Source organism: Nelumbo nucifera, chromosome 3 (genome assembly GCF_055504915.1).
Source record: "Nelumbo nucifera cultivar China Antique chromosome 3, China Antique-T2T, whole genome shotgun sequence".
Lineage (NCBI taxonomy): Eukaryota > Viridiplantae > Streptophyta > Magnoliopsida > Proteales > Nelumbonaceae > Nelumbo > Nelumbo nucifera.
The window spans coordinates 52,968,162-52,995,849 of NC_142651.1; the positions used below are offsets into that span (position 1 = coordinate 52,968,162).

General features: G+C 41.5%; 1 protein-coding gene across 1 annotated transcript; it reads left to right on the top strand.

Annotated features, from left to right (window-relative positions):
- Nucleotides 1–217: 217 nt before the first annotated feature.
- Nucleotides 218–23,323, top strand: LOC104600896 (uncharacterized protein At1g03900-like). Its single transcript, XM_010264049.2, has 3 exons — nucleotides 218–1,174; nucleotides 20,974–21,261; nucleotides 23,021–23,323. Exons 1-3 carry the CDS (start codon nucleotides 692–694, stop codon nucleotides 23,090–23,092), a joined length of 843 nt encoding a protein of 280 aa, XP_010262351.1. The 5' UTR covers nucleotides 218–691; the 3' UTR covers nucleotides 23,093–23,323.
- The last annotated feature ends 4,365 nt before the right edge of the window (nucleotides 23,324–27,688 follow it).

Genomic DNA, 27,688 nt, shown 5'->3' on the forward strand with positions numbered 1-27,688 from the left:
GCGTACGGCGTACCATATATGGGTCGGGGCATTTTCCTTTATCTATCCGGATAGGAATTTATCGGGTCGAGACAATCCGTTCAAAATCCGGTCCGCTGGCATCATCCCTAGTCGCAATTCGCAACTGAAAAAACAAAGGGAAACCTGGACTTGAAAATGAAAATTACAGTAGCGATGAAGGGTAATATGGTAAACAAGCTTCTGCCGCTTCCCTCTCTCTCCCAAATGCCAAAAGCGAAAACCAAAAATTTGACCTTCCAAAAACACGCTTCATTCCTACGTCTCTGCAACTCAATGAAAACAATAAATAATAATAGCTTTCCACCGAAACATTCTAATTCTACATCAAGATAATGTGAAAGCCACTGTAAAATTCAATTAGAATCCGCAGTTTACATTTTCCAATCCCTTCAGTCTTCAACCACCTGATCTCCCTTTCCCAATTTCCCATTGAAAACCCTAAAAATCTCTCTTTTTATCTCTTCCAGTTTTCTTCTAATTCCACAAGGGTGGCTTTTGTGTATCCCTGAATCATCAGTAATTGCTCTGCAGCTCCGTCTGATCTAAACCATCTTCTTGTTTCTTCATTTTCGTCAATACCCAATTCTCTAAATGTTTTTTTGAAAGAGACGTTATTTCGTGAATATCTGTTCAAATTCGCTGCACATTGCACTTAAATTACTTAGGAACCATGTCGTTCGAGGAAGAGGAATCGTTCGAGCACACTCTTTTAGTTGTTCGCGAAGTGTCCGTCTACAAAATCCCCCCTCGGAGCACGAGTGGTGGTTACAAATGTGGAGAGTGGCTCCAATCTGATAAGATCTGGTCGGGGCGTCTTCGTGTTGTTTCGTGTAAAGAACGTTGTGAGATCCGGCTGGAGGATTCCAACTCCGGTGAGCTCTTCGCCGCTTGCTTTGTCCTCCCCGGGCAGAGGGAGAATTCCGTTGAAACTGTTCTCGACTCGTCACGCTACTTCGTGCTGAAGATAGAGGATGGGAGGGGCAAGCATGCCTTCATTGGGTTGGGATTTGCAGAGAGGAATGAAGCATTTGATTTCAATGTTGCACTATCGGATCACGAGAAGTATGTAAAGAGGGAGAATGAGAAGGAGTCAGGAGAGGCCAGCGAAGACTGTCAGATCGATATTCATCCTGCTGTGAATCACAGGTTGAAGGTATGATAAACAGCTGATCATCCATTTTCAGCTGAATATTCTGTTTTACATGTAAAAGTTAGATTCTATAATTAGAACAAACAACCAATTACCAAGTATCAGTAGAGGGGCTCAAGAGATTGGTGTTTCATTTTTTCTTAAGGCTAAACTCCATTAAGTATGTCAGTGGAAGGTGGCTCTTGTATATGTCTTAATCTTTTCTCTTTAATGTGTAGTTTTTTTAGTGAAGGGCCATGTCAGTTATCTATTTTTTTTTTTTTTGAATTTGATTTGGCCGATTTGTCTAAGGGTGAAGTAGCAGAAGGATATTTAGAGTAGCTTGTTAGAATGTGAACTAAGTCATCATAGTAAGGGAACCGTTTATTCACAAAATTCGTCATTACCCTTGGTAGAAAGCCTAGTGGTATAAAGTTGCCATGTGCCGCATTATCTTTCTGCCTGAGCTCCTATAAGTCAGACTGCCAAAGATATCACCCAGGCGTTGCTTGCTGAATTGCAGTATGGACGGATCTATTAGGCCCCAGTGGAACATGCTATTGGTAATCCCTGAGATAGACGAGCTGCAGGGAGCACCATGAAGTACAATTCCTATTGGGTAGCTTGTAGTATCCTTTAAAGATTTGTGATCAAATGGTCTTTTGATTACTAATAATGCAGAGGCCTCTGTAATACAACTTGATCCATAGGTGTAGAGGGTCTAATTGATGCTTAAAACAACAGTACAAAAGAAAAAAGATAACCACCCAAAAAAGGTGCCTATGTTCTAGGAGATTGATATTCAGTTAGCAATCAACATCTCCATATCAAGATGCTTCCACTTTGTTTGGAACTTTGATATCCCAAAAACATATTCCTATTCATAATGGAACCTCACAAAGGATTACTGAAAAATTCAGTTATACCCAATGATAAAAAAACCATCCTAGCTCTAGGAGCCAGAGCTCAATGTGCTATTGAATGAACTTAGATAAACTGAAGCTCTGAAATTAAAGAATGGATGAGCTCTTCAGGGCAGTTGCACATGAATGGCTTAGAGGAATTCAGCTATCTATATTTTCATCAGGAAAAAAAATTCTGAGCAGTAAGTTTCTCTTGTGCAGCCATCCAAGCAATTAATTTTTTTCTTTGATTGTTAATTCATTCCAGGTATATCTTAGATCAATTTGTCCCAACTAGCTTGTAAAAATTTTGCTGTTAAAATTGTTATGATCAGTTTGATGTGCAGAGGCTGTAGTGTGGTATCTAACCAATGCCTTGATCAGATTTGTATTGTGTCATCATGGATTTCAATATTATTTCCTTCCATGGTTGATATAAAAGTAACTATTTCTGCCATTACCATCTGGTAATGAGTTTTATACCTTTATAGTTGGTTGAATTCTGTTGATATGTGTTTGAGACCCAGTTATGGCCCAATCTTCCCATTAAAGCAACTCAAATGTTTTTCTAGTGCTCCATGATAGGCCCTTGGAAACTTCACTTGCCTATTCACCCTTAAATCAACATCTTGATTTGTTCTTTATCTTTTAAACTGCTCTACCATGGACAATTTGGTTTATCCATTTTTTAAATCTCCAAGTAAGATGATGTGGGGCACAAAGGAACAATAACATATTGAATTATTCTAATATTTGGGAGGTTGGTTCATTTCTTTTATCAGAAAAAGGAAAATATTAATGTGAAATGAAGTAAATAAACAGTTGCAAAACTCAATATTAAAAATGCAACTTGTACATTACTAATTCTCTCATCTCTGAACTGCGTTCCTTTTACAGAATATATAAAAGCCCTCAACTTGGCAAAAAAAAAGTCCATAAAATTTTGTCCTTGAAATTTCTCTCATTATAATACAAGGCCTATTAGGGCTGTAAACAGATCGGATTCAGCAAAATCTGAATCAGATCCAATTATTGAAAACTTACATCCGAATCCAGTCAGATTTGAAGACCTTGGATTCGAATTTGAATCCTAACGGACTTGGATCAGATTCGGATTTAATCTGACTTTGCTTTAATTTTTTCAAATACAAAAAATTAAAAGTTAATTACTTTTAAACTTTTATATATAATAAATTAATGTAAATATAACATACTGAATGTATTATATATAAATCATATATAATATAATATATAAAAATTTATTTTTTATAATTTGAAATATAATTATATAAATTTTATATATTAAAATCAATAAATATTGTAACATAATTGGATCCAGCTTTTAATCGGATTGGATAGAGTCAAATCCGAATCCATTCCGATTATTAATTGGATGCAATTTGCAAAATCTGAATCTGATCCAAATATGCAAACACATCATCTGAATCTGGGATAATCATATTGAATGTTGGATTGGGCCGTGGAGTTTCGGGCATCACTGACAGGCCTAAGGCCTATGCCGGAGAATTGGATGAAATAGCTGATCCATGAACAAAAGGGCAACCCAGTACATGAGGCTCCCGCCAATGTGGGGTCTGGCGTCTGGGGAGGGACATTGTACTCTGCCTTACCCCTGCAGATACACAGAGGGATTGTTTTCAAGATTTGAACCCTGGTCATCCTGGTCACAAGGAGCAACTCAACCAATGCACCAAGGCCCACCTTCAATAGGTGATCCATGAACCTTGTTGCAAAATGGTTTAGTTTAATCTTGAGATATGTATTAAAATGAAGGCCAGCAATTCTAAACTGTGAATCTGCTTGATTCTTCCATGTTCTGGTTGGGGATTTCCTCACTCCAAAAACCAATCCTCTCTCCTTTCAGATATGTTTATTTCCTCTGTTTTTTTTTGGCAGTTCCTGATTTAGATTGAGGCCACATTTGGAATTTGCACCGGAATTTGTGAACTGACCTGGTGATATGGATCAGAAGCAGCTCCTTTCTGAGATTTCCTGGAAGCTTTTCAAGTCTATGACTGGTTTTCCTTTTATCTCCTTTACATTTTGACCCTCAAGGATCTTTGTAAATTTGCTTAATATCAGTGGATCCAACCATTAGGAGTCAGTGTCCCGTCATTGCTTAGCCATGCTTTTGTTTCAAAGTGATTGGATCAGACTATCAGTGTATTTAAAATTAATTTTTATACTTTTAATTAATTCGACATTCATTTGATTTTTAAGCAGGCATCAAACTTAGGACTTGAGCCTTAGTTGTTAAACCTCATGCTGTTGGAGGCCCATTATATTAGTATATCAACTAAACTTTACATCATAATTGAAGTGTATACTTTCATCAGCAAAAAAAAAGTATATTTTCTGGAAGAATGGAAATGCTAATTGGTGTATGGATTATCTTTGCTTATGTTTTGGAAGTATGGAAATATATATACTAGTATATCATAATTGAAATACAACAGCAGTGGGTTCTACATCTTAGACATGTGATCAAATTAAATTTTGATGGCTGCTCATTTTGGAATCCAGGAAGGCACCAAGTTTGTGGTGCATTCAAAAATTCAGGAGAGCTTATCTTAGGTTATCTGTTATAAAAAGATTATCCTTGCTTATTCAGGATCTGTTGGCCACTGGACTTAAGCTCTGATAACACAGTTAGCTCTTGATTTGTAGTTATGCTCGCCAGGTGGCATTAGACCTTTTTGTATAGCTCTTTTTGAGGGATCCTCTCCCTCCTTTTAATACATACATACATATTTTTGAAGAGGGGGAGAAGTGGAGAGAGCCGAAAATTTGGTGTTCCACAGAAAAAGGATTTTGCATTCTCTAGATGCTTCATTCAGCTGAGGTGCAGGAGTACTAACAGAATCATAGCTGGTAATTGGAACCATGGTTTCTGCACCACCATATCCATGAAGTTAGATCTGTGGTTTCTGCAGTGAGCATCTTGTTCAAATGGATTCCATGGATTGGTGGATGCATAATGTACTAGGAAGAGCAGGTGGTATGGGCATATGGTGGTTCCATCAGTGAAGCTGAAGCTAAAGCTCTCCTTGTAGGTCTGAGGGGTGCTTGCTTGCCTGGGCCTTCAACCATTCCTTTGAAAGGTGATTTTTCAAATGCCATCTGATAGGGAAAGGTTTAGGAAGGAGATATTGGCGGCTTTGAGACAAGCTGAATGATCTGGCACATTCTGGGCTCTTGCAGACTGTTTTTTTTTTTTTTTTTGATAAATACTCTTGCAGACTGTTTTTAAGGTGGATTTGTCAAAAAGGATGTATAGTGGTCCCCCCTCTCTCTCTCTCTCTACTATATATTTTATGCCACAAGTTCCATTATTCGATGGATGATAGATTGACTAGGAGGTAGATATTCCATTCTCCACCAAATTGTGGAATTCATGCTCTTTTCCACTTCTGCCCCACAATCCAGAGTCACGGTCATAGTTTTGGGTATTATTTTCATAAATACCTTACATACAGTTACACCCAAAATTAAGTTCAAAAAAGAAATTTTTTATACTTCAAAGAACACAGTTATTTCCTTGTTTTATTTCTGAAAAAGGAATTTCTTTTGTTGGAAACAGAATCAATTTTATTAGAATGAGGTAAGAAGTAGAAGCATCATACAATGTCCTCAAAAACAAGAAGACCAAAACCCAGGACTTAAATCAGGCATAATGCATAGACAAAGATTCCTTTTTCAGAAATAAAACAAGGAAATAACTGTGTTCTTTGAATAAAAAATTTATTTTTTGAACTTAATTTTGGGTGTAACTGTATGTAAGGTATTTATGAAAATAATACCCAAAACTATGACCGTGACTCTGGATTGTGGGGCAGAAGTGGAAAAGAGCATGAATTCCACAATTTGGTGGAGAATGGAATATCTACCTCCTAGTCAATCTATCATCCACCGAATAATGGAACTTGTGGCATAAAATCTATTGCTTTCTATATTCCTTGAGGCCCATTTTTTAGAGCTGAGCACAAAGCAGATAGATATGGGGCATTGTTCTGCTGCCCCTCTTTTTCATTTCATCAATAATCCAAACACAACCCAAATGTTCTCTAAGTAAGCTGGTCAATATGTTCCAGACAAATGCAAGACAAAATTGTGTGGTGGATGGTCATGTATATAGGTGTGCATTATGTATTGGTATTATATTTATGGTAAATAAATCATCCCTTCTAAAAGATCAAAACACCTTATCACAGGTAGTGATGCTTAAAAGGACATTTTTACTTACACACACAGAGCTGCAGGGGGCACATTTAACACATCCATCAATGAGTGGTGGATATGAAGCGTTGGAATGTGAGAATTGCACATTGGCTCAAAACTATGGAAGAGTTACAGAACTTCTTGTCTCCTCCATTGATAACATAATTAAGGATGGAATATGGTGGCCCTGTCTTCCTTCTCAAGAGTTATTTCTCTTTCCTCTTGGTCTCCCTTCTTCTAACGTTCATAAAGCTAAACTTTGATGGGAGCAGCTTAGATAACTTGGGCCTCTCTATTTTTAATGAAATCATTTCAGTGTTGCTGATCAAAAAAGGGAAAAAAAGGAAAAACTTAGATAGCTTGGGAAGATCGGGAATTGGAGTTGTTTCAGAAATCATGGAGGAGCTTTTTTGATAATATACTCTGGCCCTACTGGCATGGGACAGCAGTTCAGGCTAAATTGCATTCCTTACTCTAAGGGCTGACTCTGAGACTGGTTCTTTCCATGGGTTATAGCATAGTTGTCAAGGGGAAGCCTGGGTCACCTATTCTCAGGAATGCGGTAGGTAGGCCGTTGGAGATGGGAGAGTTTGTGGAGGTAGGCCGTTGGAGAAAAGCCTTGAAGATTGAAACTAAGGAGCTGCTATTTGAGGAGCTGAGATTAAATGGTCAGCTGAGCTTGAAGATCAGGGAACAAAGAGAGGGATGGTGCTGTTAGAAGGGTTGAGGGTAATAGAAGGGTTCAAGGAGTTTGTAGAAGGTGCAAGTAACAAAGGCAAACAAAATTGTTGGAAAGAGTTTCTCTCAGAAACTGGAAGAAGGTTTGTTGTAGAATGTAAGAGAAACCTTAAAGGTTATTTTATCTCTTTGACAGAATTTTTTGGCAAGGGAAGAAAGCAGATGGTCTGCCTACCAGAAGGAAGGAAGAGTCAGGGCTGGAAGGCAGTTCATGGGGTCTTATGTGAACTGCTGCAACGCTTGGGTGCTAAAAGAGAAGTAACAGTAAAAAGGAAGATAAGCACTTCTACTAGTCTGGTGAGAAATAATAAGCAAGAGACTCTAGTAGTGACAGCTGGGGCAGGCAAATACAGAATGGGAGTAAACATACAGAGAGGAGATTGGGAAAGTAAGCTGATAGTTAAAGCTTCAGCTCATATACTAGACTGGAGGAAAGTTGCAGATCTGTTAACAGCAAGTTTAAAGCTGAAGAGTACGTTTATTTTAACACCCTTTGAGAAGGATAAGGCTGTGCTGGATCTGCTTGAGAATAGAGTAGAAGTTGAGGCATTAAATATCCAAGCTGATCTTGGAAACATCACAGTATCAAGATTGTGTCCGGGATCAAACTCCAAAGATTTCTTTGTTGAAGATGGAGTGCTGGTGCGTCTCTTAGGCCTTCCCTTTAACTTGTGGAAGCAAGAAGTTGCTGAAGCCATTGCTTTGATGTGTGGAGGATCTTTAGGAGGTGCCTTTTGGGGAGACCTTTGTTCAGCCTCCATTTTATTGAATGGTGTAAAACCTGAGGAGATTCCTCGAAAGATTGAGGTGCTAGTTGAAGGCCTTTGCTATTCAGTGTGGTTGGCCTCATCCTTTGAATCGGTGCTCTGGAAGGAGGCTCGTAGGGAGGGAGATGAGAAGGTTGAAGAAGAAATACTGCGTGGCAAGAAGGGATTGGTTGATTCAAACAAGAGAAGAACTTTCACAAAAATGGAAAAACAAAGGCTGGAGAAACAAAAGGGTAGCATTCAGGGGGTGGGTTTTATGCGTGTGGGAGCAGTGAACAGTCTGGAGGGTGGCAGGTCTTTTGCACAGGTTGTAACCGGCACCAACCTGACCTGTTTGAACAAGGAAAAGGAGCCGGTCCAAGGAAGAACTAGATCGAGACCGGATAAAACCAAACCGAGCCTGGGGTCGGATGCGTGTGACCCTTTTAAAAGTCACGTGAGGTCGCGGTGGCTTAAGAATGGGCCAAAGCCAAAGCACATTCGAAACGTTTTGGGTGCGATTAAAGGTCCATTTGGGTCAGCGGGCCTGATCCAGTGTTTTAAGAAGGCGCGTGAGCCTTTAATAACTCACGTGACTGGGGACACGACTAAGATAGACGATGTTAATGGTCTATCATCGTCCCCAGTCGCGAGATAGGGGGAACGCGCGCAGTGCCGGAAAACAGAGAAGAAGCTCGACCTGCAGTGGGTTTCCCGACGAAGGCTGAAGGAGTTTAACCCCCTACGACGCACCTCAGAGAAGCCGAAGCCAAGTTACATTAGGGGAAGATCTGAAGAGAAGGATGAAGGCTGGGCGCAGTGCAGTGAAGGTGAGGAAGATTCAGAGGACTGTTCGGTTGATGGTACTAGCGTGGGCAGTGGAAACGACGAAGGCAGTTGCGCTGGAGGTGACATGGATGGGTGGAATATTGCAAGTTTATTTCAGGGTGACGATGGTAAGCGGTTCAACTCATTCCCAAGACCACAGAGTGTGCAAGGAATATCAGAAGGGGCAGATCGGGAGAACCGGAAGCAGAGCAGGAACACACCATCAAGGGGTGAACCAGGGGTAGAGTGGAAAGATCACCAGGGTGACCAAAGGACAGAAGTACTTCCCGACCAACTCAGGGAGATAAATATTAACAACCTCTGGAACAAGAGAGGGAGGCAGGGAGCAGTCCTTTTCCAGCTTGTCCATCAGTCCCAAGTAACCAAGTGATTTTGGTTTGTGCTACTAATGTGTCTCCAGTGTCTTTGGTTCCAGATTTCGTTCTTGTTCCATGTCTTGTAGCCCATGAATATGTAGCCGAGCCAGCAGACGGGCTCTCCGAGGAGGGAGAGACCGGAAGGAAGGAAGGGGGGAAGGTGCCGGAAGGAAGGTTTAGGAGTGAAAAAGTATGGGAAATTATTGAAAGAGTGCTTAAGGAAGTGGAAGGAGAGCTGATCTGGAGAAGGGAAGGGGAGGTAGGAAGAGGGGAGGGGTTAGTGGAGAGGAGGGAAAGGAATGAGGGTAGAGGTGGAGAGGACTACGGGGAGAGAGCAGGGTTGGAGGGAGGTAATAGGAAAGGGAGGGTGGTTGGAGAAGAAAGTATAGAGGTGGGACCAAAGGAGAGGAAGAAAGGGCAGGTGGATAGAGATGGAGGGGATTCTGTAGGAAGGGCAGGGCTGGTGGACCCGGTGAGAGAAGACATGATAGCAGAATTTGTAGGGATGCTAGGTTGCAGGTTGAAAGATTTGAATGTGCTGAAAGAAAACTTACAGAAGAGGAAGGAGAAGATTAGAATAAAGAAGAGGAGATTGAGTGAAGTAGAGAGATTGAAGAGGGATATAGAAGGAGACAAGAGGCTCGGGGTAAAGGGAGACAGAAGGAAAGGGGAAAGTAGTGGTAGGTGGCAAGGGGTTTAAAAAGAAGCAGAATGAAGATTCTTAGTTGGAATGTGAGGGGAATTGGGAGTGCAAGGAAGAGGGCGACAATAAAAGAGGTAATAAGACGGTGTGACCCAGACATTGTGTTGCTACAAGAGTCTAAGAGAATGGAGTTTAATGATAAATGGGCAAGGAGTGTATAGAAAGCTAGGGGAATTAGCTGGGTGGCTGCTCCCTCGTGGGGTGCTTCCGGGGGGATTGTAACAATGTGGAAGAAGGATGTGGTGGAAGGTCTGGAGGAGTTGATCGGAAAGTACTCGGTGTCTCTGAAGTTTAAGCAGCAAGAGGATGACTATACATGGGTGCTCACAAATGTTTACGGACCAAATGACTATAGAGAGAGAGAGGAGTTGTGGGAGGAATTGGCTGATGTTAGAGGGTTGTGGGATGGGCCTTGGTGCATGGGTGGGGATTTCAATGTGATCAGATTCTTGGAGGAGTCCAATAAGGTTAACCAGAGGGTGACAAGAAGCATGAGGAAGTTTAACAGTTTTGTGGATGCCTTTGAGCTTAAAGAGATTCCCCTAGCCCATAAGACATTTACATGGTCAAATCTCCAATCTAGACCCATTTGCTCTAAACTGGATAGATTCCTGTTCTCTTTGGATTGGGAAGAACATTGGGGAACCTTGGCTTCTGGAGCTCTCCCAAGGGTGACCTCAGATCACTGGCCCATAGTATTATGTAAGGAGGAAAGAATGTGTGGAGGTCCTACCCTCTTTAGATTTGAAAATATGTGGTTACTTCATCCAGGGTTTACTAACAAAGTGAGGGAGTGGTGGCATGACTGTAACCCACTGGTGGAATGGGAGGGGATGAGATTTCATAAGAAACTACAATTCTTGAAAGCAAGAATCAAGGAGTGGAACTTGATGGAGTTTGGGAAGATAGAAGAAAGAAAGGGAGATTTGATGGATAAGATTGAAAGCCTTGACTCTAAAGAAGAAAGGGGAGAATTTGGAGATGAAGACAATGATCTCAGGAGAGATTTGAGAAGACAGCTAGAGGATTGTCTGCACAAGGAGGAAATTAGTTGGAGGCAAAAATCTCGGTGTAAGTGGCTGCAAGAGGGAGACAGAAACACTAGGTATTTCCATTCTCTAGCAGATGGCAGGAGAAGGAAGAACTTTATCTCCAAATTGGTAGTAGATGGAGTCGAGTTAGTACAACAAGAGGAGATTGCCAGGGCCCGTGTGGAGCACTTCAAATCTATTCTAAGAAGGCCTGTGAGTAGAAGGGTGTGGGTAGAAGGTTTGGACTGGCCAGATGTAGGGGTGGAGAACAGGAGAAGGTTGGAAAGAAGCTTTACTCTAGAAGAGATCAAGGAGGCTGTGTTTTCTATGGATAGAACAAAAGCTCCAGGGCCGGATGGGTTCATGTTGGAAAACGTGGGGTTACTAGTGTAGATCTATATTTGGTAGTTGTGTAAAAATAGAATTGTATATATTCCTAGGATTGTGGAAGGATTGATTTAGAAAGTTTTTCTTTCTATTCTTGTACTTTCTATTTTCTTTTCTTTCTATTTTTTTCTTCTTTCTATTTATTGCAGCAACTTACTGTATAAATATGCCGATTGGCAATAGAATGAAATACATCAGTATTCTACCATTCCAAAACATGGTATCAGAGCTCTAGGTTTGTCAACCTTGAGATTTTTTTCGGCCTTCATTGCCAGTTTTTCGTGTTTTTCTCTTTTGGCCTTCAGTGTTGATCTGTAACCAGAAGTGTTCCTTTATTCTCCTTTATTCCGGCCAGTTCTTCCCTCCTTTATTCTCCTTTCCTGCTGGCCTTATTTTTCCTCCATTAACAATGTCCGACATGACTGCAACAAGTGCTCCCGTCCAAACCGATGAAGGAGCAACAAATTCTCATCCTCACACTGGTGATTTGCAGAATATTCAGACAACATATAGACTGAATGGCCAGAACTACTTGAAGTGGTCACAACTAGTGCGTACCTATTTGAAGGGAAAAGGAAAAATTAGTCACCTTCTTGGAACAGGGCCAAAGTTGGGCGAGCCAAATTTTGATGCTTGGGACGAAGAGGACTCCATGATTATGTCATGGTTGTGGTGTTCAATGACACCCGAGATCAGTGATACTTGTATGTTTCTTCCCTCTGCAAAGGCTATTTGGGATGCTGTCCGACAAACCTATTCCAAAGCCCATGACGCTGCTCGTGTCTATGAGGTCAAAGTGAAGACAGTGGCGGCCAAACAAGGGAGCAGAAGTGTTACAGAGTATGCAAATCTGCTACAAAATTTATGGCATGAGCTTGATCATTATCGGGTTCTTGAGACAAAGTGCCCTGATGATGCTGTGATCTTGAAGAATTTTATTGAAAGAGATAGGGTGTATGGTTTTTTGGTCGGACTGAATGCTTTATTTGATCAGGTCCGAATACAAATTCTTGGCAAAGAAGAAGTGCCTCCATTGAATGAAGTCATAGCCCTTGTCAGAGCTGAGGAAAGCCGCCGTGGAATCATGCTTGAGCCTAAAGATCCCGAAGGCTCAGCCATGGTGGCAAGGGGAGGAAGTTACAGTGGTTCAAAGGGTGAGAACAATCACAACTTGGCTCGTGACACAACTACCCGTGACTCTAACGATAACCTCTGGTGCACCTATTGCAAGAAGCCCAGACACACAAAAGATCGGTGCTGGAAACTTCATGGGAAACCTCCCACATCCAGCAAGGAATGGGGAAATCGAGGAGTTTCAAAAGGAGTTCAACAGGCCCATAATGTCTCCACAACCCCGCAGCAAGAACACTCAAGTCGGGGACCATTTAATGATGAAGAAATTGAAAGGCTAAGGAGCTTCCTGAAATCCTTGAAACCAGGAAGTGGTTCTACCTCTTTTGCTCTCTCAGGTGAGTCTTTATCTCTAGGATTACATGCCTCGGCTAGTGTTTTTCCATGGATTCTTGATTCTGGAGCTACTGACCACATGACACCCTCTTCACTACATTTTTTCACCTATACACCTTATCCTAGTAATAGAAAAATTTCTGTTGCTGATGGTTCTTTCACCACAGTGGCAGGGATTGGGAATATTCAAATTACTCCATCCCTATTGCTTAAAAATGTGCTTCATGTTCCTAAGTTATCTACTAGCCTTATCTCTATACATAAACTCACCCAGGAGGTGAACTGCAATGTTGTGTTCTTTCCTTCTTATTGTGTATTTCAGGACTAGGTTTCGGGGAAGAAGATTGTACTTGCTAAGGAAAGGGATGGAATCTACTACCTTGAAGCAACCAGCAAACCATCTCACACTATTATGCATGTCACACACGAGTCATTCTTATCTACCTCCAATAAAGATTTAATTTGGCGTCATCACTTCCGTTTCGGTCATCCTTCATTTCCTGTTTTAAAAACAATGCTTCCTTCCTTGTTTAAAGGAATTGATGTTGAAACCTTTCATTGTGATGTTTGTGAACTTGCTAAACACAAAAGGATTTCTTTCCCAATCAGCAATAAAAGATCTTCAATTCCTTTTTATTTGATTCATTCGGATATATGGGGCCCTTCTCAAATTCCCAACATTACTAGTTCTAGATGGTTTGTCACCTTTATTGACGATTGCACTAGGGTCACATGGATCTTTCTTCTCAAGTCTAAATCTGATGTGGGTACCATTCTTCCCAACTTTCATAACATGGTCCAAACTCAGTTTGGTGTGAGAATTAAAAGGTTTCGATCTGATAATGCTACAGATTATTTTAATCAAAATTTGTCCCCATTTTTTCAGAAAGAAGGCATTGTGCATGAATCCTCCCGTGTTAACACTCCCCAATAGAATGGGATTGCTGAGAGGAAAAATGGCCATCTTTTGCAAACCACCCGAGCCTTTCTCTTTCAAAACCGGGTGCCAAAACAATATTGGGGGGAAGCTGTCCTTACTGCTGCATACACCATAAATAGACTACCATCTAAAGTTCTTGACAACCGAAGCCCAATACAAATCCTTTCTCAATTCTACCCTGATATTTGAACCTCAAATAATCTCACACCAAGAATTTTTGGCTGCACTGCCTTTGTTCATGTCCATAATAAGGGAAAATTGGATCCACGTGCAATCAGGTGTGTCTTCTTGGGATATTCCCCAACTCAGAAAGGTTGTAAATGTTATTATCCAGCCACCAGAAAATTCTACACCTCCATCGATGTCACATTTGAGGAGGAACAATCCTTTTTCACTCAACCTTATCTTCAGGGGGAGCCCTCATTAGTGGAAGATAAGGCCTCGAATCTACTCTCCTTAGATGTATTACCCTCCTCACAGTCATCCAACCGTCAAGAATCACATCCCTCTGAGTCACAATCCTTTGAGCCCCACATTCCCGAGTCTCAACAAGAGTCAAACAACCCGACCATTGAACCAAATTCAGACACTGTTAACCCCACCAATGATGTGCATGATGATGTGAGATATATGCAGGTTTACTCTAGGAGAAGATTCTCTAAATCCCATAAAAGTTTTCTAGCCAGCCTTAACACCATTCCAATTCCTAATACTCTAGCCAAGGCACTTTCTAATAAGGAGTGGAGAAAAGCCATGAGAGTGGAAATGGAGGCACTAGAAAAGAACAACACATGGGAAGTTGTGGATCTACCAAGAAACAAGAAGACTACAGGTTGTAAATGGGTGTTCACAATTAAGTACAAATCTGATGGGTCGTTAGAAAGGTACAAAGCACAACTAGTAGCCAAGGGATATACACAGACTTATGGGGTAGATTATCAGGAAACTTTTGCCCCAGTAGCTAAAATGAATACAGTAAGGGTGTTGCTGTCTTTGGTTGCTAACTATAATTGGGATTTGCAACAGTTTGATGTAAAGAATGCATTTCTCCATGGTGATCTAGAAGAGGAGATATACATAGACATTCCACTGGGTTTTGGAGAAGGCATTAAGGGGAACAAAGTTTGTAGGTTGAAGAAAGCACTATACGGCCTCAAACAATCTCCGAGAGCATGGTTTGGAAGGTTTACAAAGGTGATGCTTAGTACAGGTTACAAGCAAAGTCAAGGTGACCACACATTGTTTATCAAACACATAGCCTCAGGGGGAGTTATTGCACTATTAGTCTATGTGGACGATATAATCGTTACTGAGAATGATAAAAAGGAGAAGGAAGCATTGAAAAACTGCCTTTCCAGAGAATTTGAGATAAAAGACTTGGGGAGACTAAAGTATTTTCTCGGAATTGAAGTTGCACATTCTAAACAAGGCATCTTTATCTCTCAACAAAAGTATGTTGTTGATCTTTTGAGATTATTAGTCTATGTGGACGATATAATCGTTACTGAGAATGATAAAAAGGAGAAGGAAGCATTGAAAAACTGCCTTTCCAGAGAATTTGAGATAAAAGACTTGGGGAGACTAAAGTATTTTCTCGGAATTGAAGTTGCACATTCTAAACAAGGCATCTTTATCTCTCAACAAAAGTATGTTGTTGATCTTTTGAGAGAAACGGGAAATATGGCATGTAAACCAACTTCCACGCCTATAGATCCCAATCATAAACTTGGAGAAGCCAACGGGAATGCAAGTGTAGACAAGGAGATGTTCCAAAGACTGGTTGGAAAACTCATTTATCTTGCACATACACGACCAGATATTGCATACGCTGTAAGTGTAATAAGTCAGTTTATGCATAATCCTAAAGAAGTTCATCTGCAGGCTGCTCATCGAATTCTGCACTATTTGAAAGCCAATCCAAGAAAAGGAATTTTATTCAGAAGAAATGGGGGACTGGCTCTTGAAGCATATACAGATGCCGATTATGCAGGATCTCCAGTAGATAGACGGTCCACTTCCGGTTACTGTACCTTCTTGGGAGGAAACTTAGTCACTTGGAGGAGTAAGAAGCAAAATGTAGTGGCTCGGTCAAGTGCAGAGGCAGAATTCAGGGCTATGGCACAAGGAGTGTGTGAATTACTTTGGTTGAAGATAATTTTAGAAGACCTGAAGATTCCATGAGAAGAGCCTATGAAACTATATTGTGATAACAAGTCAACCATCAATATTGCTCACAATCCTGTTCAACATGATAGGACGAAGTACATCGAAATTGACCGACACTTTATAAAAGAGAAACTGGACAGCAAGTTGATTTGCACTCCCTATGTGTCTACAAAAGGACAACTGGCCGATGTACTTACTAAAGGGCTCAATAGTACAAACTTTCGAAGAATTATAACCAAGCTAGGAATGGAGGATCTCTATTCACCAGCTTGAGGGGGAGTGTTGGAAAACGTGGGGTTACTAGTGCAGATCTATATTTGGTAGTTGTGTAAAAATAGAATTGTATATATTCCTAGGATTGTGGAAGGATTGATTTAGAAAGTTTTTCTTTCTATTTCTTTCTTTCTATTCTTGTACTTTCTATTTTCTTTTCTTTCTATTTTTCTACTTTCTATTTTCTTTTCTTTCTATTTTTTTCTTCTTTCTATTTATTGCAGCAACTTACTGTATAAATATGCCGATTGGCAATAGAATGAAATACATCAGTATTCTAGCATTCCAAAATAGTTCACAATGGCTTTTTGTCAGGACTATTGGGATATCTTGAAAGATGATCTCTTGCGGGTGCTTGAGGAGTTTTTCAGGAGAGGAATTGTCAATCCGGGTGTGAACTCTACATTTATAGCCTTAATTCCAAAAAAGAAAGATGCATCCCATCCGAAGGATTTTAGGCCAATTAGCTTGGTTAATAGCTTGTATAAGATCATTGCAAAAGTGTTGTCTTTGAGGATGAAGAAGGTATTGTCCGATATCATTGCACACTATCAAGGAGCCTTTGTGAGTGGAAGACAAATTACTGATCAGATTTTAATTGCTAATGAGAGTGTGGAGAACTTTAAGAGGGATAAGAAGAAGGGAGTGGTTTGTAAGTTGGACTTGGAAACGGCTTATGACTTGGTGGACTGGGATTTCTTGAGGAGAGTTTTGACTAAATTTGGGTTTGGGGCTAGATGGTGCAAGTGGATCATGGGTTGTGTCAGGAGTTGACATTATTCAGTGCTAGTGAATGGGGCAGTGGTAGATTTCTTTCCAGCCAGTAGGGGTATAAGACAAGGAGACCCCCTGTCTCCTTTCTTGTTCATTCTAATTGCGGAGGTTTTGGGGAAACTGATTCACAGAGCAGATTCTAGGGGGTTCATTAGAGGCTGGAGAGTTGGGAGGGTGGAAACCCCCCTCACTCACTTACAGTTTGCTGATGACACGATTCTATTTTGTGAAGGCGGTAATGTGAGCTTTATCAGGAACTTGAAGTTAGTGATACAACTGTTTGAGCAAATGTCTAACTTGAAGGTTAACCTTAGGAAAAGTTGTATAGTGGGGGTGAACTTGGAGGAGGGAGAGCTCAGGGAGAGTGCTGAAGTGTTGGGGTGTGAAGTTTCGGGGTGGCCTTTGAACTACTTAGGGTTGCCATTAGGTGATAATCTCATGAGAGAGAGCTTTTGGAACCCGGTGGTGGAAAGATTTGAAAAAAGACTGGTATCTTGGAAAAAAAACTACCTCTCTCTCGGTGGGAGAATTACACTAATTAAGGCCACGCTTGCTAACTTATCCATCTTTTTTCTATCGGTGTTTAAAATCTCAGTGAAGGTTGCTAACAGATTAGAGAAGCTTATGAGAGATTTCCTGTGGGAGCCAGGAGAGGAGAAGAGGGATCACAGAGTTAGCTGGGAGATAGTATGTGGGAGTAAGTCTTGTGGTGGCGTGGGGCTTGGGAGTATCAGGAGAAGGAATATGACTCTATTGGGGAAGTGGTTGTGGAGGTTCCCTATGGAGAAGGAGAAGCTATGGGCTAGAATAGTGGCAAGTATACATGGGCTGGAGCACAATGGATGGGACGCTGGAATCAGAGCTAGGACCACAAGCAATTCTCCTTGGAAAGCCATTCATGACCTGCTACCAATTTTCTCCCCTAATATCAGGTATGACTTGAATTCCGGTAACTCCATAAAATTTTGGGAACAAACCTAGGTGGGGAGCACCCCTTTAAAGGATCAATTTCCTTCTTTGTATGCTCTTTCTGATTTGAAAAATGAGCCGATCTCGTCTTTCATCACCCCGTCCTCTTCCACTCTTGGGATTGGGTGGAACTTGGGTCTAAGAAGGGATTTGAGGGACTCAGACCTCGACATTATTTCGAGCCTTATTGCACTTCTTGATAACGTTGTCTTAGACCCCACTAGGGCGGATTCTAGAATTTGGACACCTACCCCCAATGGCATCTTCTCTTGTGCTTCGTTCTTCAAAGTCTTAAGTCAGTCCACCAGTCCTACCTTTCCCCCTTTCCCTGTTGGTGAGGTTTGGTGCAGAGCAATACCTCCTAGGGTTGGTAATTTTTGTTGGGAAGCCTATCTGGAAAGAATCAACACTAGTGATCTACTCCAAAAGAAGATACCCAATAGTTGCTTGTCACCTCAGTGGTGTGTTCTATGTAAAGCGGATGGGGAGACTGGTTTTCACCTACTGGTGTCTTGCCACTTTGCGAGGTTAATTTGGGATTGGGCTTCCTTCTTATTTGGATGCAGTTGGAATCCCCCATCAGACTTGCAGGGCCTTTTCTCCCCTACCTTTTTCAGGTGGCGGATAAAAAGGGGAAGGATAATGTGGAGAGGACTAAGGGCTGCAGTATGTTGGACATTGTGGGAAGAAAGAGACTCCAGGATATTCTCAGAAACCCAAAGAGGAGCAGCAGATCTGAGGGCTATCATACATATTAGGGTGGTACAGTGGCTGAAATATTTGGAACTATTCACAGATTACACTGTGGATGACATGTTGAGGAAGTGGGGTGAAATTGCAAATTGCACACAAACCAAGTCAGTAATGAATGTGGACTCCCCCACCTAGTGGATTCTTGAAATTAAACTTTGATGGATGCAGTAGGGGAAATCCGGGGCAATCGGGGATTGGAGGTGTTTTTAGGGACGAAAATGGGGTCATCTCTGCCATGTTCTTAGGCCCAATTGGAGTGAGTGACTCCCTTAGAGCTGAGATCTTTGTAGTTATGGAAGGAGTCCGGAAAGCTAAGGAGTTGAACATCAAGAAACTCATAATTGAAGGGGATTCAGAGGTGGTGATAGGGTGGCTGACTAAAGATCAAAATGGTTTATGGAAGTACAACAATGAGAGGAGGAAATTCATGTGGCTGGTGCGGGAGATGGAAGTTAAGACATGTTGGGTTAAAAGATCGGCTAATTCCCTAGCTGACAGTTTAGCTAAACAAGGGGCAGAAAGGGATTCACTATTTTGGGCTAAGCTGTAACTTTAGTGTCTTCTTTTCTCTTTTCTTCTCTTTTTCCTTTCATGAGGCTCTTTGTGGCTCTTGGAAGATAAGTGTGTTTGTCTTCCTCCTGTAAATTTTCTACTGATGATTTAATGAAAGTGTTATTGATCAAAAAAAAAAAAAAAGCCTGGGTCACCTATAGTGATGTTTTGGGGAGCTTTTTTGTATTTCTCATGTAGAAGTTAAAGTTAGCAAAGCTTTGGGATTACTTACCTTAGGTGGAGAGGATTATGCTGGGAAGAAATTTGAAGAATTGGAAGAGAGATACCCAATGCCTCGGAGGGAGAATGATATTGTCCCTGAAGAAAATATTTCAAGGTTAAACAATGATGATGGTGAAGCTCTGGAGGCAGATTAGCTTTTTGAGAAGAATTCAGTGTTGGAATTAGAAAGGATTAACAGGGAGACCAAGGATATGTTGGAGATAAGGAGGGATAATCTCACAATCAGAAGATTGGAAAGTCAAAAAAGGCATCAACCTGTTTTGGTGTCAAATGTCTTTGCTAGATTAAAAGGAGGGTTATTTGGGATTGGTCCAAAGAAGAAGGTGATGAAGTACAGGAAAATCCAAAGGAAGAATTAGAGGGATGCATGATGCTAGATGGGAGATACCTGTTCTAGCTTTGTCTTCGTTTCTATTTGGGTAGTTTGGTTTTCCTTGAGTCTTGTAGTTGTCAGGTTGGATTGTGGGGTTGCTATTGTTTTGGTGTCATTGTTTGTTGGTTGGGGAGTTATGGTACCTGGTATCTATCTATTGTTTTGTTGGGTTGGGCTTTGATGATAAGTAGGTGGGTTCGGAGATCTTTTGTCTTCTTTTTCTCTCTCAGGTGACTTCCGGTCACCTTCCTTGTATTTCTTCCTTTTTATTTTAGTAAAATTTATTTTATTATCAAAAAACATTATATACTTTACCTTCTCTTTCTCTCTCTCTCTCTCACAAAAAAAAGCATAGCCTCAAGTATTTCAGAAAAGGTATAGCTCTGCTATCAGGTTCACACATAGGCGATAACATTAGCACTTTACAACATGCTCAACATAAACACGATAAATTGAATAATTATGTGAATTTTATATTGAAATTAATATATTTAATGCCTATCTTCTCAATGACTATGATAATTTTCTATGTTTTGACATGAAATTTATAGTTATTTGATGTGTTATTGCTAGTTGTCAGCACAAATGATTGTTGGTTACTATTGCAAAATAAGAAATCAACTTAGGATTCAGGGTTTTCCCCTTGCAAAACTCAAAGCCTATGTGGGTGCCTAGGCATCTAGGTGCTTCCTGGGCACCAATCTTCTGCCTTGGTGCCTTGAAAACTATGGGCCGTAGCAACTTAGAGGTTGAATACTTGCATGTGGTCATAAGTTGGATGAAGGAAGAGATGTCTCTCACCCTTTAAGGGAGACATGGCCTGTGGCTTCAAGCTTAAACCTTTTTAGATGAATCCAAAGGTCTGCAAACTCCATAACTGATTCCATTGCTTAGAAGTTGCATCAACTATGATAAGACCAGGGAAGCTTGATCGAGATGGTCTGTCAATCTTAAATGAAGATAAATGGGTGCCTAAGTGAGGAATAAATTGTTGCAAGTAGAGAGTCTTGAAGGACAAGAGGAGGGCTGAATGATCATGAAGTTATGCTGCTGATCCCACTAGTTGGTGTGGTCTGTTGCCACTACTTAGTGCTGAAATAAATTGCTCTTTGTCTTTTGAAGCGTAAAATGTCTGTTGATGTTAATTATTTACATGTAACCTTTATGTGCTACTTGGATTGTCAAAAGGGGTATGTTTTCCTTGTACAATTAAGATTTCAATGTTAGCTACAGTTCAATTTCCACTTATTTTTTGTGTTTGCTACTTATCAGTTAAGGAAGATTTTGTTCAATATGGTTCATTTATTTTTTTAGACTTAATATGCTTCTTTTTGAAGAACTGATTTTGTGTTTGGATCCTAGGAAGGTGAGACCATCCGAATAAATGTGAAGAACAAACCAACTAGTGGAACTGGCATGCTTTCAGCTGCTGGTTTGTCTGGTGCTGCTTCAGGTGCTGGGAAGGCTAAAACTTTGGGCCTTGCTCCACCTCCTAGTGGGTATGGAAAAATCAGATCCCCTCTTCCACCCCCGCCGAATGACCCTGCTACAGCTCGGATGACCTCTGGAGGTCAGGGTATTGGTCTCCAGGGTTCCAAGGAAAGTGCAAGGCACACTACTGATCCTTTGTCAAATCTTTCTCAAGTTGAGGTATGCCTCTACTTATCCATCTTTGTTCTTGTTTGGGTTGTGCATTTTATGTGTACTGAACATTTACATGCATCATCACATGATTTCCTTGGTTTGATAACTGAAGTGTCGCATCACTGGCAATACTGACAAGTCTCAAGGCTGTGTTTGGTCTGATAGAAAATAAGAGAGAAATAGAAAGTTGAGGGAAAGTTTTTAAGGATATTTTGTGAAGTTCAGTGAGAACTTTCTCATAACTTTTTATTTCTATCTTATTTTCTACCAACCCAAACATAGCCCAAGGGAAATAGACTGGCAAAGCAGATAAATATCAATTTTTCTTGGGTGTGTAGATAAGACAATGGCCTGGTTGATACTTTAGCAAAGCAAGGAATAAGCAGGGAACAATTATTTTGGGTCCCCCTTGATTTAGAATAATGTAAAATTTTGTTTCTTTGGGTCTGGGTGGCTGTTGCCAGTCTAGGTGTTTATGGGATGCTTTAGCAGTTTGTAAATAACCATTCTTTCATTATATTAATAAAGTTTGTTGTTCATCAAAAAGTGTTACAATCTACCAATAGAGGGGAGAATGGAATTTATGAACAAAAATACATCCAAAGTCTTGCTGTGGTGGTAAGAAAGTATGTGGCTTTTTTGGGGGGTTTTGATTGTGTTTCTCTTGCCACTTGCTGATCTAGCATAATATGTTACCAATACATTCAAATTAGGAATTAAGCTTTTTGTCCTCATCTTGGATGCTAAAACTAATGTATGAAAGCTTCAAAGGTTACACATTTTTTTTTAACTTTTCTGCTATATTTAATTTTATCTACATTCATAACAAAGTTCATGTCTTGTGCTTGAGAACTTGGAGATTACCATACATACATATATAATTCGACATGTTACAGAGTCTTAATATTGCTGGCAGCAAGCAGTCACAATTTTGTTTCACCAAACGATGAAAGTCTCAGATCTAGATTGTGATTTTGGAGAATTGTGGACTTCTTTTTTTTTTATCAATATTTTTTGTGGACTTCTTGATTAGAGTTTTTTTTTTTTTGAAAAAAGTTAAGGTAATTCTAATAAGCTGTAAAAAGCATAGTACAACACAGTCTCAAGGTCCACCCCACACACAGGCAGCACTAAAGACATAAATGGCTATAGGATCACATTAGGTTTCGCCTGGTTTGCACCAAGGGCATGGTTGCTGAACTTGTTTTTTGGTCATTTTTGAAATCCATTTCAGCCTTGTCAGTGATTTCTAGTATTGAGATTAATTAATATTGGAGGAAGTGCTAGAACTCTTCATTTCAAAGTACACATTACTTGTCATTTGCTAATGGATTCACTTTTGAGAGACATCAATGTGCTTCAGTCTTTCCAGTTTTACATGTGGCCTAGTATGCCCCTTAATGCATCAGTCATGATTACACTGAGGATGGATGATTTTGATTCTTTGGTTTGTAGGATATTCTTTCTGGTCATTGGTTGTAATTTGTTTCAGATAGTGATGTTTAATTGTCAGTTTGAATAGATGATGTGTGGCCATTATTTTGAAGTAAGAAAATGACAAAAGTATTGTACTTTGAAGATTGAGAGACAGGTAGTGCACTTTAATTTGATCAATAAAATTGGTGCTTCTTTTCCTGAGCATTTTTTTGCCTTGGATGTATTTTTCAGAGGAAAATGTTCTTATATCCTCTTTAATACCATGTTGGGATAATGTTTAAGGAGCTTGTCTTATGCTTTTTATATATTTGATTTCTTGGGTTCACAGAAAAGCCTACCATCCACAACATCATCTGGCCCAACAAAGAGCAGCACTGCAGCAGGGTGGGCAGCATTTTAATTGTGTGAGCATTTCTTAAATTTGATTGTTCACGACTTTGGGGTGAGTGAAAAAAAAGTAAACTTTGGGACGATGAAAGAAAAAAAAAAAAAGAGGGAGAGATCAAGTGAGAGTGAGGCATCTTATACTACAGATTTCTTCTATAAAAAGAACAATTTCTGATGGGATATATTAATTGTCACTATAAGCCTTTTTACAGATGTATAATGGAGACACTAGTTATTTACATTACTAGTTGTGTTGCTTTCTGTTACTTCTGGTTCGAAAGATGGTCCTATTTTCGTGCATTGAAAAATTATTTGGTCTCTTGCATGCTTGGATCAGTACTTTCAGTTTCAGGTGGTCTCTTGTATGCACATTACATGGATCTGAAAACCATCCACTCAAGATGGTCTTTTCTGTGCCCATTTGCTGCAACTAATGCATCTTCTGGTGTTAGTTGTGGCAGATCCGAACAAGCTACTGAGGGGTTCCTGGACCTTAATGCAATTGCCGGGGCTTATGCAATCGGTGGGCCTTTGCCGTAGAAAGATGATTTAACCGTACTCAACTTCTTGTTATGAGGGTGCCACTTTTTCCCTAAATATTTCTGATTGGTCAAAATTCTTCCGGTATCATACCCTTCGGCATCAGAGAAAATTGCCGTGATTAATTTACCAAGTGGCTTAGGGAATAGGGAATGAACCAAAGACGACAGACTTCGGTCTCAATCGCGGTTTAAACTAGCTGATTGCTAATGGGCTTGGCTAGCAGCCTGAGTCTGATAAATCTTAACAAGTTCACACGAGCTTTTCAACTTAAGGCTTACCTACCGTGAGTCTGCCAGCCAACCCGAATAAGTTAGAGCTGTCAATGGGCCAGGTCTGGTCTGGCTAAACCCGGACCCGACCCAATAGGCAAATGTGCAGAACCAGTTCCAAACAAGATCCTAATGGGTCTATAATCAGCACCATTGGGTCTGGCCTGATAAGATCTGATCATAATTGAGGGCCACGCCTGTAATTTGACAATAAACCTACTTATGTGCTAAATTGACTCGTCTGAACATTATGATAATATTACAAATATATCATGGGAAGGTAATTTTAATGGTAATTGGTAACCGACCTTCGTATCCTGATAATAGAAACTTCGTGTTTGAATTTTCCCAAAGCTTTTAACCATATACTTGCAGCCTGACATTCTGCAAGTATCCGTTAGCAAAAGTGTTGAGACCCAAACACTCCTTCCAGAACCCACTAGGGGAGTGGAGCAGGCCACCACCTATCAGCCATTCACAAGGAGACAAAGAAGACAGGCGATAGAGCCCCAGAATTAGTTATACTCAGAGTTGGTTACTCTGCCGCCAGAGGATATTCTATCCATGTTATCTGCCAGAGTTAATTACCCAGAAGTCTGATATTACACCTATAGGCCAGTTATATAAGGTCATCATCATATAATGAAAGCAATGAATGATTCTCCTTAATTTTTCTTCTCCCTGAGTCCATTTTATTCCTTCCTTCCCCTCTCTTTTCTCTCCATCTTCTGTTTCAGGAAGTCAAGCCCCCCTCGAAGAGGCTTCCGAGGTGAGCGGAAACTCACCAAGTTGGTATCAGAGCCAAGTCACAGACCAGCTATGCTGCAGACAAGATCCTCTACCATGGAAGATAGAGTCGACCAACTTGAGATTGGGTTCCACTAGGTACTGAACGAACTCAGGGATCTCAAGGTGGTCATCTCTAACCTCGCCTCTCAACAACAGTCCGATGAGATCAGTCATCCAACAGGGGCTGACGCCTCTGCTTCCGGTAGCCAAGGAACTAGGAATTACCCCGCCGGAAAGGTCACTAAAATCAATTTTCCCAACTATTCCGGTGGAGATCCCATTCCTTGGATTTTCAGAGCAGAGAGATTCTTCGAGTACCATGAAACCCCTGCACACCAGCGCGTCGCCATCGCCTCCATTCACCTAGAAGGAGACGCTATTCTCTGGCTCCAATGGTATCGACAAACCCATCCTCAGGTAACTTGGGCGGAGTTCACGGAAGCTCTGTGCATCCGTTTTGGGCTGACGACATTCGTGGATTATGATGAACTCCTCACTCGACTAAAACAGACTGGGACGGTAGCAGACTACCAGCTCGAGTTCGAAAGAATGGCGACCAGGGTACATGGATGGTCGGAGAAGGCCTTGGTAGGGTGTTTTGTGGGAGGTCTCAAAGAAGACATCCACCTGGAAGTGAGAGCTCTTCGATCAGCGACAGTCATGGCGGTAGTGGGTATGGCTCGTCTGCAAGAAGAGAAGATCGCTAGTATGCGCAGAACCAGGAAGCTATCCTACCCGAATGTGAGGGTTCCCCAACGGGCCGAACAACAACCCATGAAACAAGTTGGGGATTCTCAGAAGCCCATTTTGCCCAGGCCCACTGTGCCCTTCAAACGCCTCTCGTGGGCTGAGATGCAGGCCCGACGCGAGAAGGGCCTCTGTTACAATTGTGATGACAAGTTTGGACCGGGCCATAAGTGCAGAGTCCAACGAGTGTTTCTCCTTCAGACAAAGGAAGAACCGGAAGGGACCGTTCCAGAACACGTAGAAGACTGTGAACTGATCTCGGATGAACCTGAACCTGTTGGAGCCGAGATCTCCTTACACGCCCTCATGGGCCTCAACCCTCTTCAGTCCCATGCAAGTAGAAGGAAGGTTGGTGGGCCGATCTGTGATGATCTTGATTGACAGTGGCTCTACCCCGAATTTCATCACTTGCCGATTAGCAAGGCAACTAGGTATGACTATACAACCCACTCCACTCTTTTCAATCTATGTGGCTAATGGAAGTCAGCTGTTATGTGATGGTGTGTGCAAGAAGGAAAAGATCCTTATACAAGGCCACTATTTTGTGGTAGATCTCCACCCATTGGATTTCTCAGGGGCTGATATTATTCTGGGAATTCATTGGTTACGTGGCTTAGGGCCTGCACTTTGTGATTGGGCCAAAATGACAATGGACTTTTATCAGGATGGTCAGACTTGCCATCTACAAGGGGTGCAGCCTCCGAGTCCCCAAGGTGATACTGTAGCTTTCATGTTACGGGCCTCCAAGGATACTGGATAGCCCTTATTTATGCACTTAGGCATGCAGCCCACAGTTCCAACTTTAAACAATCAAGGCTGTGACCAACTCACGGAAGCCCAACACGAGGCACTACGATTGATACTCGATCAGTTTGGTGATGTGTTCAAGGAACCAAGCCAATTACCTCCACCCCGGGCCCATGACCATCAGATACCCCTCTTACCAGATTCTAAACCGGCCAATGTGAGGCCATATAGATATCCCTATTTCCAGAAGCTAGAAATTGAGAAGGCGGTAAGAGAGCTGATGAACAAGGGGCATATACAGACCAACACCAGCCCATTTTCATCCCCTGTACTCCTAGTAAAAAAGAAAGATGGTAGTTGGCGGTTTTGTGTAGATTACCAGGCCCTGAATCAGATTACATTGAATGACAAGTTCCCGATACCCCTCATCGATGAATTGCTGGACGAGTTAGGAGAAGCACAGGTGTTCTCTAAAAGACAGCCTTCAGAACCCACGATGGCCATTATGAGTTTCTGGTTATGCCGTTTGGACTCACAAATGCCCCCTCCACCTTCTAGGCCCTCATGAATGACATTTTCAGGCCATTCTTAAGGCAATTTATTTTAGTATTCTTCGATGACATTCTGGTTTATAGCAAGGATTGGGACACCCATATGGAACATCTGACACTTACCCTCACCACTCTAAGGGAACATCAGTTACATGCCAAAATGACCAAGTGTTATTTTGGACAAAAACAGATACAATACTTAGGCCATGTGGTTGCAGCAGGGCGGGTCATGGCAGACCCAGAAAAGATAGATGCCATCCAAAAATGGCCCAAGCCCATTACTGTAAAGGCTCTCAGGGGTTTCCTTGGGCTTACTGAGTATTATAGGCGCTTCATTAAGGGGTATGGGCTCATGGTCGCCCCTCTAATGCATCTGTTGAAGAAGGATTCTTTCAGTTGGGCTGATGAGGCCCAACGGGCCTTTGAAGACTTGAAGACAGCAGTTTCGAGCCCTCCAGTCCTTACTCTTCTGAACTTCACCCAGCCCTTTCAGATAGAGTGTGATGCCTCAGGTGCAGGGGTAGGGGCCATCCTGATGCAGAAGGGACAACCCATTGCTTACTTCAGCAAGGCCCTATCAGCCGCTCACCAGAACCAGTCCACTTATGTCAAGGAGATGATGGCAGTGGTAATGGCAGTCCAGAAATGGCGAGCATACCTATTGGGACGCCAATTTATCATAAGATCAGACCAACGAAGTTTGAAGTATATAGCAGAACAAAGAGTGCACACCCCGGAGTAGCAAAAGTGGCTTAGTAAGTTGATGGGCTTCGACTACCGAATAGAGTGTAAACCTGGGCCCGCCAACAGGGTAGCTAATGCCTTATCGCGGGTAGAGAATCTGGCCCAACTAACCTACTCTCAGCCCAGCTTTTCCTTGTTTGAAGCTATACGGCAAGAGGCAAGGTCTGACCCGCAGCTGCAGGACATTAGGGAAAAATGGAGGCAGGACCCTTCCCAGGT

Coding starts and splice junctions, on each gene's coding strand:
- LOC104600896 (XM_010264049.2), top strand. CDS start 692: ATGTCGTTCGAGGAAGAGGAATCGTTCGAGCACACTCTTTTAGTTGTT. Junction 1,175..20,973: donor CTGTGAATCACAGGTTGAAG/GTATGATAAACA, acceptor TTTGGATCCTAG/GAAGGTGAGACCATCCGAAT. Junction 21,262..23,020: donor CAAATCTTTCTCAAGTTGAG/GTATGCCTCTAC, acceptor TTGGGTTCACAG/AAAAGCCTACCATCCACAAC.